At 45.3% G+C, this 15963-nt stretch overlaps 1 protein-coding gene across 2 annotated transcripts in view; it reads left to right on the top strand.

The window, feature by feature from the left end:
• The window catches only part of LONRF2 (LON peptidase N-terminal domain and ring finger 2), a 39953-nt gene extending 27997 nt beyond the window's left edge, over positions 1-11956 (top strand). For both annotated transcript variants that reach the window (XM_055088933.1, XM_007108097.4), the window contains exons 8-12: positions 208-329; positions 1490-1648; positions 4903-5065; positions 6298-6447; positions 9151-11956. In XM_055088933.1, the coding sequence (XP_054944908.1) occupies positions 208-329; positions 1490-1648; positions 4903-5065; positions 6298-6447; positions 9151-9345 (789 nt within the window). In that variant the 3' untranslated portion in view covers positions 9346-11956. The remainder of the gene's footprint in view (positions 1-207; positions 330-1489; positions 1649-4902; positions 5066-6297; positions 6448-9150) is intronic.
• Positions 11957-15963: the final 4007 nt, after the last annotated feature.

The raw sequence follows: 15963 nt of genomic DNA, 5'->3' as shown, positions 1-15963 counted from the left end.
CTCCCCTCCCCCTCCTTTCCCCCTCCCCTCCCCTTCCCTCCCTTTCCCTCTCAGGGCCGACCCCCCTGCTCTCACCTCAGTCCCTTTTGTCTTCTGAGACCACTCTCCTCCCCCCACCTCCTTGTTGACCCTTGACTAGGAAGAGAGCTCTTTGTCCTTAAGAATTAATTACCATGTGGTATTATTTAACTTTTACTTTTGTTCCAGTTGTTGGCAAGCAGAAATTTTCATATAACTACTCTGGCTGAAGAATTAATATTTCGATATTTGTCAGATGAACTGTCTGACAGAAAGAGAATTTATGATGAAGAAATGACGGAGCTTTCAAAGTAAGTCCCCATGCTCCAGGTACTTGGTGTTGAGTTCAGGCTAAAGAAGAAAATCCTTGTTAATCTCACGGCTTTATCTCATTTTTTCCCCCTGCCTTTGGCAGAGAAATTAGCCTCCAAAAAAATTAATTGCAAAGAGTTTATGTGAATTTAATTGAAAAAGTTTGTAAGAAATATTTCAAAAGTGTGTTTTGACAGTATTATATGGTTGCTTTTTGTATCTAAATAAGCAATGCTGAATTTTTCAGAATTGAATAAACACAGGACATAGAAACAGAAGGGAAAAAGGGATTACCACTCAAAATAGGCTTGACAGTTATTTTTTCTCTTTTGAAGTGGTTAAAGTGTTGTGTTGTAGTGACCTGTAAGTATTGAGACCTTATCATTCTTCTGTTCTTTTTTAATTTAGAACTCATTACCTTTGACTGCTTTCATCAGGATTTTTTCTTATTTATTTTTCTTGAGATATAATTGACATCTCACATTGTATTAGTTTCAGGTGTACGACATAATGAGTTGATATTTGTGTATATTGTGAAATGATCACCACGATAAGTCTAGTTAACATCTGTCTCCAGACAGTTACAAAAATGTTTTTCTTGTGATGAGAGCTCTTGAAGATCTACTCTCTTAGCAACTTTTAAATATGCAGCACAGTGTTATTAATGATAGTCACCATGCTGCACCTTACATCCCTAGGACTTACTTATTTCATAACTGGAACCTTGTGCTCTTTGACCCCCTTCACCCATTTCACCTGCCCCCTCCTCTGATAACCCTGTCTGTTCTCTGTATCTACAGCTTGGTTTTACTTTTAGATTCCACACATAAATGAGGCCCTGCGGTGGTATTTGTCTTTCTCTGTCTGACTTATTTCACTTAGCACAGTGCCCTCAAGGTCATCAGAATGTTTTTATAGTGATCATAAGCGTGGTCTCATCAGATTAAATAAGAGGACTTGGCAGGGAACCTGGGTCAGCTGAGAACTCTCTCAAGCTGTGGTCCTTGGCTTGCTTTTCCCACCTAAGCCGGAGGCAAACCTGAGGGTTTTGTAAATGAGAGAGCCGAGGTTGGCTAGCTTTTGCCTTTTCACAGTGACTCTCCCTCCCTTCTGTTTCTGACAGCTCCGCCTCTAAGTTAACATTTCCCTCACCCCACAGCCTGACCAGGGACGTGCCCATCTTCGTGTGTGCCATGGCCTTCCCCACCGTGCCCTGTCCGCTCCATGTCTTTGAGCCCCGCTATCGGCTTATGATAAGAAGATGCATGGAAACTGGCACCAAACGGTTCGGCATGTGTTTATCTGCTGAGCACGCAGGGTAAGAATTACCAGTGTTCAAAGAAAGAGTTCTAATTAAATGTATCGTTTGTCATTTTTCTTGAAGAACAACTTAAGGTGATGTTGAAAACCTCTAGTGGCTCCTATTATGTAACAAAGTATAAGTTCAGGACCATCCATGATGTGGTCCCACGCTTCGGTTCTAGCCTCATCTCCTACTCCTTCCTTTGGAACGTCATACCTACGAGTTCATTGTCACGTTATTCGCCCTCCTCTAAAAACGGTTCATGTTTTCATGCCTCCATGCTTCCCTGCGCCTGTAATTCTCTTCTAGCTCACCATTATACAAACAAATCTGGTCCAACTTTTTAGTTCTAAAAAAATTGTTACATCCTCCATGAAACCTTTATCCACACAGCCAGAAAACTTTCAGTCTTATAAAAACCCATGGTGCTTGGGTTTTTATCTCTTTTTGTTTCGCATCATTTTTCTAGGGAAGATGTTCCGAATCAGCAGGCAGCTCCCCTCCAAAGACTGCTCTGGGGACCCCGGGTCCTGCCCACGTCCTGGCTTCCTGATCCTCTAGGGCTTTGTCGTTACTGCCTGGTCCTGATGAGGTCATTACATCCAAGTTCTAGCTGGTGGAAGAGGCCCTGGTGCTTGTAGGGGATCCTGGAGAAAAGGGGCCCATATCAGTCACTGCTGCTCACAACTCCGGCAGAGGATGCTGGGAAATGTAGTCCATCCAGGTGCCCGGGAGGAAGGGGAGAATGGATGTTTAGGGCTATCCGCTAGTTTCCACCGTATATACCTAGGAACATATCTTTCTAAAGATGTATGTAGAACATTTATGGAGAAAATTCTACAACTTTATTGAGAGATATTCAAGAATGGACAGAGATACTGTGTTCATGGGTACTTAGACTCATTGTCATAGAGAGAGGCTCTTTTTACCCCAGTTGGTCTATAAATCCAAAGTCGATCTGGTCAGCATCACAAGAGGGTTTTTCATGGAATTGCTCAAGCTGATTTTAGCATCATTATGTTAGAGACCAAGACCATGGTAGTTTTGAAAAACCAGCTGAGCAAGATGGGAGAACATCCCTGCAATAAACTTACAAGTCCAAGTAAGAAGACCATTGAGACAGACTATAGAGATAAGCAGACCCACTCATATTTGGACTCCAAATTTATATGTAATTTTGTGAGAAAAGGCAAAACTCCTCAATAAAAGGTACTCAGACAAGTAGTGGGTAGTCCAAATGGGAAAAAAAAATCTTTTCTCTGCCTTACACTATACACAAAAAGTAACACATTTACATTCCCAGTGTGAGATGTGAAAAACAAAATATTAAAACATTTAAGAGAGAACGTTGGGCACTGTCTTTACGGCTGGGAACAGGGAGAGAGTCTTTCCTTACACGAGATGCTGAGAGCATTAGCGGAGAGAGAGAGAGATGAATAAATTTGAATTATTAAGATTTGATTAGTCACAATCAGCATAAGCAAAGTGAAGAAACAGTTACGTAAGTTCCGCTTCCACTGGGAATATGGAACATTCGAAGAGATCTACTACAGGTAAAGCTACTGAACCTCAGTTTCCTGAACCCGTTAAAGTGCAGGTTGCTCAGGGTAACCGAGGAGAGACAGGTCCTCCGGGGAGAGAGCAGACAGGAGCCCTGGCTCACCCATGGCCAAGCCCAGGAGAGGGGGAGAATTCAGCTGATTTTCTGCACAAATTTCTAATGGCCTCAAGTGGACAAACACGAGAGCCTCGATCCCCTGGATGCTGCAGAGTTGGCCGCCAAGTTCCTGGCCACAGACCGGGCGAGATGTTTATCGCAGGAACAGGTTTTGTGGCCAAGACCGGCTTCGGAGGAGCTGACGTGTGAGCTGGGGCACCGAGGCCTCCTTTGACGGGGCTCTTCAGGGGGCTCCACGTGCACTGCAGCTGTGGATAAGACAGACCCTCCGGAAGGAGGGCGCTTTATTGGCGATCCGGGCAGGGGTGTTAGGACTCGACGCAGGGGTGTAACTTGGGAGTCCTCCCTCAGCTTTGGTTCGCAGGCGTGTAGTGCAGTTGTTCAGTCACTGCAGCATCAGATACCCTTGGGTTCAGATCTCGGCCCTGCATCTTCCTGTGGCCCTAGATCAGTTTAATTTTTCTGAGCCTCCATGTTTCTGTGAGGCTTGGATGAATACGTATGATAAATTGCTCTGTGTAATGCTTGACACGGCGTAGTCACGATCGATACCATCAGGCCGTGGGGGACAGTTAGAACCGTGACTGTGGGCAGCGTCACGCGGGAGAGCTTTGGAGTGAGGGTACAGTGTCCCGGGCAGCCCCGGTGTGTTGGGGACACGTGGAGGGTGCATGTGGTGAAGGGAGGGACTGGTCAGGGAGGGCGAGAGTGCTGGGTCAGCGACAGGTCAGCTGGGGCGTGCCAGCGTCACGTGTGACTCCACGGGGCTCGTGTCAGTAGAACGGCGGGGTCTTGAGGTGTGATAGGGAGACAGGGAGATGAAGACGGTGCTTTTTTTTTTTAATTTTATTTATTTATTTTTGGCTGCGTTGGGTCTTCGTTGCCGTGCGCGGGCTTTCTCTAGTTGCAGAGAGCGGGGCCCGCTCTTCACTGCAGTGCGCAGGCTTCTCATTGAGGTGGCTTCTCCTGTGGAGCACGGGCTCTAGCCTCACGGGCTTCGGTAGTTGTGGTACGTGGGCTCAGTAGCTGTGGCTCACGGGCTCTAGAGCACAGGCTCAGTAGTTGTGGCGCGTGGGCTTAGTTGCTCCGCGGCGTGTGGGATCTTCCCGGATCAGGGATCGAACCCGTGTCCCCTGCATTGGCAGGCGGACTCTCAACCACTGCACCACCAGGGAAGTCCCGAAGACGGTGCTTGTAGATGCCTTAACGCGGCAGTTTGTTGGGGAGGGAAACAGCATGGGGGAGGGGAGCAGAGTCTGACGGGCGGGGGGTGGGGACAGTGCGCTAGTGCCCTGGCCAAGGGGGCTGGGGGGCCACGTTTCAGGTCCACCTGTCCCCACCCCACTGGTTAGAAGGGCTGAGGCACAAGTGCCCCATCCCCGCCGGCCCTTCTCTTGCCATGTCGCACATCAGTGTGTTTCTCATCAGCTGCTGGTCTCTTGGAGGAAATAACCTTGCTGCTCCGGCGTGGAGATGCTCTTTGTTTCGTTTGGCTTTTTATTCCTTTAAGACCCAGGATGGCATCTGGGGAGAACTGAAGACCCTGCTGCATTTTTAAAGTCCGGGTTGTTTCTCCCGCCTGTCCCGCCAGGATCTCAGAGTACGGCTGCATGCTGGAGATCAAGGACGTCAGGACGTTCCCCGACGGCAGCTCCGTTGTGGATGCCATCGGGATTAGCCGCTTCCGGGTTTTGAGCCACCGTCACAGAGACGGCTACAACACGGCCGACATTGAGTATCTGGAAGATGAAAAGGTGAGTAGTCACACCCATGGCGCCAGCTCTGTCCCCTTGCCAGCTGCTGCTTCTGGGCATCTGTGGGCACCGGGCCTCAAGGGGCGAAGGGCAGAGTGCAGCGAGGCGAGCTCTGAGGTCTTGGGCCCAGGGAGCCGCGTGTGAAGGAGACCGAGTGCGCTGGCTCTCGGGGGTCCCTCTTCTGTGCCGATGACAAGTCGGATGAGAGGGTTTGTTGACTGTCATTGTGGATGGTGGCTTTTGGGGGCGTATGTATATATCTTAAAATGGTAGCTTAAATAGCCACAACATGAAATCACTATAGTTTTTTTTAAAAGAAAACTCTCCACTACATATGAATGTTTGATTTGTATTATATGAATCAAATTGAGAATGGTCGTGTGTGTTATAATCTGATTCCTCAGTTTACCCCAATTTTCGTAAATGCTGTTGTTTTACAACCAGGAAGGACCTCAGTGCTTTATTCCCATTTTACAGAGGAGAAAATTCTCTCCTAACGCGGCTGAGCAACTGGCCGAAACGCCCACACAAGAGGCAGTGGTGAAGCCAGAACAAACCTGGGTCCCCTGGTCCTCAGCCCAGAGCTGTTCCTGCTCAGGGCGCCCCTACCTAGGACCGAGCCTTGCTGGCGGCGAGGGGCGCCCCGGGCAGCAGGGCGCACCCGTCTGAAGCCTAAGGGCCTCCCCCGGCATCAGGCTCAGGCCGTGAACGCGCTGGCGCTGTAACGTATCTGTTGGGATATAATGTGGTGACATGGAATATAATTTTTAAAATGTTATAACTCTTTGACTTGGTAATTCTACTTCTGGGAAACTATCCCGAGGAAATGACAGCCCCTTCTCTCCCACACGCAAAACCACTTTTGCGTAAATACTTACATTACTTGTATCATTTTAAAGTATATCTTACGTGAATGGTTGAGTAAATTATGGCACATCTCCGCTATAGGATCGCATGTACTCATTAAAAATGATTCATGATAACATCGGGTACGTGCTTATATTAAGAGAAACATCTGGATGTTACAGACGGACAGACAGGGTAGATAGAGCTCCACTGTGTAAAGAAAAGTGAAGGTTTCTATGTTGAACATATATCATGTTGATAAAACACTGATGAATTACTGAAGTGTTAAATGCCAGGAATCCACTCAGCAGACGTGGCCGCAGTCACTGTGTGATGGACACGCGTGTGATAAGGAATTGTTGAAAAGGTTGTCTCTTCTTGATCAGGTGGAAGGTCCAGAGTATGAAGAACTCACCGCACTGCACGATTCAGTTTATCAGCAGTCTGTGTCCTGGTTTGCTTCACTTCAGGATCACATGAAAGAACAGATTTTAAGCCATTTTGGGGTAATGCCCGACAGAGAACCTGAGCCTCAGGTATACTGTCCTTTCTTCTTTTATCATGCTGTTATTTCCTGCCGTGATGTACTAAGACACATTATGCTGAGGGAAAACTTGGCAGTACCTGCTATGCTATTTACTCCATTATGGTCGCTTATGAACCAGTTCATTTATCAGCAGCCCAAAGAAGCACCTGGTATAGTAGCATGTGCCTTTTGGAGCAAAGCGATAAATGCTTTCTGATTGATACTACATGAAGGGAATTTCTTTTCTCTCAGAAATCAGTTTATTCTGATCGGCTGTCAGCTTTTGTACTTCTCCCACCAACATGGGAAGAGTTAGTAGTAATTTTAGCATACTGGCAGGACACTTTATGTTTTGCATGTAAGATTGCCCTGCACCCAACGAACAGGCGTTGGAAAAATGAAGAGAAAATCCCCAACTCTCGTTAAATCGGAAGCTTTCCTAGCCCTCCATCCCGTCACCGTGGGCTTTCTCCCTGCTCCCAGGAGTGCTCTCAGTGACCCTGGTTCTTTCAGTGATGAACGGGCTTTCAGGTCTGGGAAGCATTTCTAAGTGCAGACGCCTCCACTCCTCCACGTTTGGGTGGCACAGCCAGGTGGGGATGGAGTGCGCTTGTGACTGAGAGTGTATAGTCCGTCCTACTGTGCCCGCTCACCTGTCCCGGAGAAAGGGGGGCAGGGCCAGGTCTCAGCAGGTTTAGGGTCAGATGAAATGTCTTTTGTATCTTTTCCGTCCATTTTTATGTTCTTTTTCTGTCTCTTGGGGGCTTCTGTCTTTTACCCCCACTTGAGTTCTGTCTTTTCCAAACCCAAGACAGTGCTTTCAGCCTCACCTCACCTCTGAGTTCTTCCTCACCCTCCACTCTGTTATAACCCCTCCTCCTCCTCTGTTCTGTAGCCTGGATTCAGAAAGCAAGGTGATTAGACTAACTTGATGGAGGTATGAATCATTCTTTTTTCTAGGAGTTTTTGCTCATTAACCCAAATTAATCTCTAATTGTAACACATTGCATGATGGGAGTGGCTTAAAAACAACAGAAATTTATCATTGTACAGTTCTGGAGGTCAGAAATCCGACACAGGTCTCACCAAGCTATTACCAAGGTCATGGCAAGACTTTATTCCTTCCTGGAGGCTCGAAAGGAGAATCCATTTTGGCCGTTTCTGGCCTCGAAAGGCTGCGGCGTTCCTTGCCTCTCACCCGTTCGTCCGTCTTCCAGGCCGGCAGCTTGCACCTCTGACCCCTCTTCCATAGTCTCATCTGCCCCTGACCACAGCCCAGAACGGCTCCCTGCTGGAAGGACCCTTGCGATGAGGCTGAGCCTCCCGAGGTGGGGGAGATCCAGCATAAGCTCTCCATCTCCAGGTCCCTGACTCACTCCCATCTGCAGTGTCCCTTCTGCCGTGTAAGCTGCCATAGCCACGGGCTTCAGGAGCTGGGGGGTGAACACCTTCGGGAGACCATTAGTCTTCCTACCACAGAGGATTTTAGGTCCTTTGTGGGAGATATTTTTATGCTAAGGCCCTTCTCATTAATCATGCTACTCAGTTTCTCCCCACTCTGTAAGATGAGGAGGGAAAGGGAGGGTATGAATCATACGGAAGGTTGTTTTGTCCGACACTTGTGCCTTCCTCCCTTGGAGAGGAGACGGGTGCCTTCCACACAGTGACGTGGGCTGCCCCGTGTACTTTGGCCTCCGTGTGACTTCTGATCTCTCACCCTGAGCTATGGTGAGTCTAGAGCCACCCTCCCTGGTTCCCAGTTTGGATTCTGAAGTCAAGACATTAGAAGCAGGGCGCCTTGGATGTCTTGGTTCCAGTACCAGGACTATTGAGAACAACTTTGTGAACAGCTTTTGCTTAGAGCTCATTCCAGAAGTGCCTGTTTGGTTATGTGAAATAAAGGCTATCAGGTAGCTTACTAGTTCATATATATGTATATGTATAATTAATAGTAACTATTAATAACATAATAGTAATTTCTTATATATATATTTAAGAATAACTCATATATAGATGTTTCGTATAGAGGTACATTTGTCACTGACTGTATTATAAGGTTTATCTTACTATAACACAAACTTGTACACATACTGTTTGCTTTATAAACATTGTGCTGTATATAACATATTTAAAACTTAAAGAACAGTAACAGAGGGCTTCCCTGGTGGCGCAGTGGTTGAGAGTCCGCCTGCCGATGCGGGGGACGCGGGTTCGTGCCCCGGTCCGGGAAGATCCCACATGCCGCGGAGCGGCTGGGCCCGTGAGCCATGGCCGCTGAGCCTGCGCGTCCGGAGCCTGTGCTCTGCAACGGGAGGGGCCACAATAGTGAGAGAACCGCGTACCGCAAAAAAAAAAAAAAAAAAGAACAGTAACAGAACATTGGAAGGTAGAGGTAAAAGTTATAGTCTCCTTTTCTGGCTGATCATATGTTCTGAACTAGAGCTTCGAGACAACAAGGGTGACTAATCCATAGCGTTTCCCTGTGGAAGATACTTCGCTTGACACATTCTTCCTTTTGTGAGTTTCCTCACGTTTAAGTGTGTAACATGACAGTAAGCTTTGTGTTTTGAGGGCTGAATGAATCGTGCAGCAGACCTCAAAGAGAAGATGGCATTTAATTCTTGCTCACGTGTCTGTGGGTAAACAAAAGACAATTTGGGGGGAACAGGCTTGTATTGTAGGCGCTGACTTTGTGTTTCCCTTTGTTTTGCAGAGTAACCTTAGCGGTCCTGCCTGGTCCTGGTGGGTCCTGGCAGTGCTGCCGTTGGAGCGGAAGGCTCAGCTGGCCATACTCAGCATGATCTCACTGAAGGAGCGTCTGCTCGCCATTCGGCGAATATTAGCCATCATCACGCGTAAGATGAATAGTCGGCAAGAGCTGGTTAATAGCCGGGAGAAAAATAATTGATTTTCTCCCTCAGGGTTTCTGGAAGCCCTTGTATTTTTATGAGGAGTTCCAGGCACGGACGAGTAACATCCATCCATCGTGCTTTTGTAAAATGCTTGTTGATAGGGTTACAGAATGGAACACTTAGCAAACGTTGACCCCTACTCAAAAGTTGGAAGTCTGTGCCTGGTGGAATCTGACTCTGTACGAGGTTAGCCTGAAATTTGAATGGATCCCACGGTTGGAAAACAACCTAAGAAAATCTCTCTGAACCAGATGCTTTTGGTGTATAGTTCACTCACAGCAAGGGACAACCCAGATGATTGACAAGTGGTTTAGGTTTTGCAAGAAAGAAGACTCCCTTCCCAGTAAAGTGTCTTGCTCCTCCAGATGGGAACAGCATGCTTTGGAGGGAAATCACATTTTTATCTGGACGCATATTTCTCAGAGTACAGGCTAACCAAAAATGTGCTTAGGCTTTGTGTGTCACCGTGAGGTTGTCTGTGAGGTGGAGGAATCAAACAGTTGTCTAGTGGCAGGGCTGAAGTTAGTCCTTAGCCGAGGAGTAGGTACAGAACCGGTTAGAACTGTGTTTTGTGTCCTGCAGTAGTTCAGATGTTGTAAATTGCATGTTTTAATTAAATGAATATCAAAATACAAGAAGGGTACCTTGGATGTAGAAAAATCTGAAAACAGTATAGTTGATTTGAGGATATGTACTTACACACACACACACACACACACAAAACAAAGAATGAGTAAAGGGAGCTAAAACTGTACATGCATCGGGATGTTCGGAATACAGCCAAAGTAGAGCAAAGAACCCCTTGAAGACATAACCCTGTCTCATGAATTCAGTGGATGTGAAGCATGTAGGAAATGTCATCTTTCTACTCAGATTGGCATTAGAAACTAGGCCCATCAGTAAATTTGAGTTCACCATCCATCCACTAATATATGAAGACATTAAAAAGCTGCTGTGAAATGGCTATCTGTCTATTCCAGGAAAACACATCGGGACAGTATACAAGGAGAGGGAGGCAGGTATGGGATGGAAACATGTAGCAAGTTTTTCTCCAACCCCAACCTGAAAATTACATTTGTTTTCTTTTTTAATACGTTTTACAATGATCAGACCAGATGTTATCTATTAAAAAGCAGTGGTATAAATCCCAGCCTCTAGTGCATATCGGTGATGTTACTTGGAATAACCCTTTGACCCTGAGATACCGAATTGTTCTCGCTGGCCTCATAGCTGGTGCATTTAGTTGGCTTCTTGGTCTGTGAGGTGGATGCTCTTAATGAAGAGATGGTGAGAACCAGACTAGAGAATAAATTACAGCTTTAAGTTTTGCTTTACTTATTCAAGGTATGTGGTGTTTTAGTTTTTTTTAACATATTTAATGATACTGAATGTTGGTTTATCAATCCATCAAGCATTTTAATAAAAAGACTTTATAATTGTATTTGTTTTTACACTGTAGGAGTTTTCAGTAGCTAAAACTCGGTTTCATCCTGGGAATGAACAAACACTATTCTTGTGTAACTTAGAGTCATAAAGAGAAAATTTGAATGTATTTTCAGTCAGAAAATTTGAATGTATTTTCCAGTGCCTCTCATATTGTGAATCTCAAATCTCATTATGGTATAAAGGCAATTTGGCCAGGTGACTTCTAAAATATTTTATTAATTCATGCATTGACGATAGTATTCATTACATCCTAACCTGATCATCTAAAAGGAAGCAAAACTGCATCTAGTGTGCCAGAGACCTTTGTTAGAAATGGTTAGTGACAGTGGGTATGCATTGACCATGCTCGGTCTTTCTCTTTTGGAAAAATCTTTTCTACCTTAAAACCGTATATTTGCTGTTTCCATGTGAGGGTGTCCAAGTAACCACAGTGTGGTCATAATTTCTCCGGGAGCCTTCCTGAAATTAAGTTTCTGAGCTCAGAGTATTAGGTCTTCCCCATAACAATTGGATGCTATTGCTTTCTAAACCTCACTCTTTAAATATCATAACTTGCGTAGTTCTTGAATCATTAAGTTATCTCTTCCTGATTCTGTCTGCCCCTTTCTGAGTCATCTCCTCATCCTGAGTGTTCTCACATGGAAGCCTCTTCAACAGTGATGATGCAGACTAAAGCAACAAAAGTGTTTATTGTTTTTGTTTTCTGACACCAGAGGGAATGGACTGTGATCACTTCATGCTCTGTCCAGCGTCACACGTCCGCATCCTGCAAAACAGGAGAGGTTGGTACTTGCTGAGCATTTAGATTACATTATTTGTTGGTTTGTTTTTTGCGGTACGCGGACCTCTCACTGCTGTGGCCTCTCCCGTTGCGGAGCACAGGCTCCGGACGCGCAGGCTCAGCGGCCATGGCTCACGGGCCCAGCCGCTCCGCGGCATGTGGGATCCTCCCGGACCGGGGCGCGAACCCGGGTCCCCTGCATCGGCAGGCTGACTCTCAACCACTGCGCCACCAGGGAGGCCCTAGATTACATTATTTATCAAGAAGTCAAATTAAGGAAACAATATCCCAAGTCATATTAGGAAGGAAGCTTCCTTTTAGAAAGTTTAAAAAAAAAAGGAAGAAATCCCAACTCCGGTTTGCTGTAAATTTAGCTAAAGGAGAACAGTCCCCTTTCTCCTCCCCCTTCCTACCTTTTTTCTGTGATAAAGATGTCATTTCTAAGGATTTCTCAGGAAATAATGTAATCTCTCGTTCAGAGTCAGAGCATTCCAGTTTAATTTTACTGAAAGTGTTCTGACCCTAATGCTCTAGTTACATCAGAATAAAGACAGAATCTATTTAGAGTAATAACAGTGTGGGGAGTAATTTTTCTTCTTTAAAGTGAGCACTGGAAGTACAGTACACTCTGTTAGGTATTTTTCCATTCACTCTCCTAAGTGACTTGACTCCTAGCTCCATCCCTGCCCGTGTCTTTGAAACGCAGCTGACATCCTGACAGGCAGTATTCTGCAAGCCCGGGAGATTTTTGGGGTATCTTGTTCCCTGTGTGTCCCTTTCTTCTGTATTGAAAGGATATTTTTGAAAGTTCCAAATTAAAACAGTTAAAAATTTTCAGGTTTATCCATGCAACCACCATAAGTTCTAACCAACTCACGTGCCAAATTTTGGAGTGTGATCTCATTTTTATAACCAAAAAAATGTCTTTTCTTAAACTGCCCCTCCCACCCAAACCAAGAAACCCCGAATGTTTAATAATTTGTACCTCAACTCTTAACATACGTCAGGTCTTACCACGGGACTTCCGAATCATCAAGGAACAAATTTATAGATGGTAAAATTGCTGTGACCCATATTATCATTTTGTCATAAAATTCTTTGAAAATTGGCAGTTGATACAATCAGAATACTTCATTGCCTGACCGAGCCGTATAGTCATTAGGATCTGTAAGCTGCTTTTAAAAAGTATTCATCTGTTTCTTCTCCTTCCTTTCTTTTTTTATGTTTTCCCCCACCACTTAAATTACTGTTTAAAATTTCGATGCTGTCTTTCAAATAATAAAAAAAAAAGAAATATCAAAGATATGAGGAAAGATAGTAGCTCATTAGGAGGAAAATAAATGTGGGTGGTTTCTTTCTGTGTAAAGCACGAGGTTTTATTTTTCAGAAGTATGCCTGTGGAGTCAAGTAGGGAGGTCCCTATCTCCCATTTTAACGTGGGTGGCAGTGGCAACTTGCAGAAAGAAGCTCTTTGTCTTTAGCACCATCCCTACCAAAAGGCCCCGTTCTGATTCTGTGGTTCACCAAAACCTAACTCCCAAGGAAGCTAGATTTGAATGGGTAGGGGGTTATCTGTGCCAGCCACACAGGGGAAGAATTGAACCCTGAATTTTGCCAAGTATCACCTCCTCTCTACTAGGCCTAGATGCTTAAGTCTAAGCCATTAACTTCAATCTCCTAGCAGAAGGTCTTCTCACCCCTACAGTTGCTCACGTTAACTTCACCTATCACTTACCCACTGCTAAAAAAAATTACCAACACCTGCTGGATCCTATAAAGTAGCTTTTAGTAGTGGATCTTAGGTGTATATTCTAGTAGTGCATATTGGAATATTAGGATATTTCAGCAACATAAAATAAAGAAGAAATTAAAGTGCCACCGTTGTACTTGGCCACGTTGGGAACCGTTCTTAATTTGTAATGGTGACTGAGTAACAATACAGAGAGGTCCATGCCACTGAAGGAAGAGTTTACTGTTATTCACAGTTCTGTTAGCAGTGAGAGGCGTGGCACTCAGGGCTACCTGGGGAAGCACCCAGCGTCCGGAGGCAGAGACGGCAGTGAAGGGAAGGCATGGGGCGTTGTATTTTGGCAGCAAAGGGGAAACGGCATGGCTAGTGTGTATCATGTCGGTGGGCTGTGGGCTGCAGGGTGGTCTCTAGTTGTCTGGTACCGGCCCTGGGTGATTCGGGCAGAAGAATATTGCCTCTTGGAGGGTAAGAGCCGTCAGAGGAGGTGCTCAGAGCGTGGGCCCTGGATTGGTTGGTTTTCATGTGAAAGTCATGCTCCTTGGTGGGCCCTTTGCTGTCTCTCAAGTATTGGCTACCCCAGGAGGGGCCATCTCTCCCCTGTCAGGGAGGCCCCCAAGAAATCAAAATATCATAAAAATATTTTTTAAAAACATGATTAATGCAATGAGTCCTCTGATGTTTTGACATCATATAAGGAAACTTGGGGTGATAACAGAGACATTGGAGACATTTAGAGAATAGGGCATAAGTTACCTTAAACAGCATAGAAAGCATTTTTTGTGAGAGTAAAATAAAACACAGAGGAACACTGGGTGAAGGTATAAGGAGTCCTTGAGGCCGGCTCATAATTAAGTTTCCCATTTATATGGCATTAGCCAAGATCACAGATCTGGAATTTTTGGGGGGAGGGGTTCTTTAATAATATTTTGGGAGAGTTGTGAAGTGTGTTAAAAGTATTAGTCTGATAATAATATCTTGGTGTATTTCTTGGGTCAAGATGGCAGGTCGAGCAGTTGTGCTATTGGAGGGTATGATCTGGTAATTTAGTAAAAAGTATATTAGTGATTAGTGGTGTCAACCTTTTTGGAAAAAAAAATAAAAGATAATCAGTTCAGCCAGCAAAATTGAGCTTATTCATAAATAGCAGAGGAATTGCAACTTGTGACAAGCAAACTATGGTGAACCACAGGCAAGTTTGGAGAGCAAAGGAGGAGAGTGTTCTTTCATAGAGGAAAGGAGGAAGTTGGGAGGGATTTTTTTTTGAAGTATTCTATTTATTTATTTATGGCTGTGCTAGGTCTTAGCGGCATGCGGGATCTTTAACTGCGGCATACAGACTTCTTAGTTGAGGCACGCGGGCTTCTTAATTGTGGCACGCGGGCTTCTTAACTGTGGCATGCAGACTCTCAGTTGCGGCATGTGAACTCTTAGTTGCAGCGTGTGCGCGGGATCTAGTTCCCCGACCGGGGATTGAACCCGGGCCCCCTGCGTTGGGAGTGTGGAGTCTTACCCACTGGACCACGAGGGGAGTCCCAGGAGAGGTTGCTTTGAGCAAAAGTTCATCAGTGGAAAATGAGAGTTTGCAGTGGTGGCACCTTTTCATTGACTGCAAGCGAGGGCAGCTTGCTGTTGCCAGGCCAAGGGGGCAGTCTTCCTTCAGTGTTGTTCAAGCTGTGATCTTGTGGATTCCTAATTCCAATTCTGAGTTAGGGTTCTTTAAAGCATTTTCACAGTGGTATGTGTGTGTAACTGAGGGGAAGGAGTGGTTATGGGGAGAGACACAGGGCAGGAGGTTCTGGTGGAAAGCTGGAGGGCAGTAGTAGGAGAAGGCAGTGGGGAGTGAGCGGTCCTCTCCTAGGGGCTTGAAGGGTTGACTTTGGTAAGACAGCAGATGCTTCCTGGGGAAAATAATAATCGCCATTAATTTTTGGAATGGTGTACAAATGGTATTGATAGTAACATCTGCCAGATTTCCCTTTAGGCATGGGAGTGTAGGGGGCTATATGTGTTGGCAGAGAGTGAGGAATATATATACCAGGATTATGGGCTAAGCAGACAGCAAGCTGAGAAACAGAATGCATAAATTTGAAGGAAGAAAAGCAAAAATGTCTTGTGTCCAATTTGTACCTTAGGAAAGGCAGTCCGTGGGCAGAGGTCTTAGTGTCCAGGGTGTAAAGTTGTCTCCAGTGGCAGACTTGTGGTCTGAGATGTCATCTGAGCAGTGAGATTCTGGGCCAGGGTGATGTCTAGGATGTGGCATTTGATATCAGTTTTAAATGGATACCCAGTTGGGTTGATGTGGGTTTCAGCACTTGATATGTTTGGTTGAAACAATGGCTTACTTGAAGAGTTTGCAAACCAGTGAAAGCTCCCAATTCAGTAGTAATAAGATTGACAGTGAGCAGAATAGTGTGCAGCTGTACCTGGCAGAGTTTTTGTTTTTGTTTTTTGGTGGAAGTTTATGTTTGGTTGGGTCCCATATCATATGAGTGGCTGCCTAGCATGTGGGAATGTCTGTGATTAATGGGTCCTATTAAAAAATAAAATTCAACTGAGTAAATTTGAAGACCTAATTGGCTTTATTAAATGATTCATGGATCAGACAGCATCTCCTCTAGCAAGCAGAGTGATACCCTG

This window comes from Physeter macrocephalus, chromosome 12 (assembly GCF_002837175.3).
Source record: "Physeter macrocephalus isolate SW-GA chromosome 12, ASM283717v5, whole genome shotgun sequence".
Classification (NCBI taxonomy): domain Eukaryota; kingdom Metazoa; phylum Chordata; class Mammalia; order Artiodactyla; family Physeteridae; genus Physeter; species Physeter macrocephalus.
The sequence above is the reverse complement of the archived record's forward strand: the minus strand, read 5'-3'. Positions and strand labels throughout refer to the sequence as shown.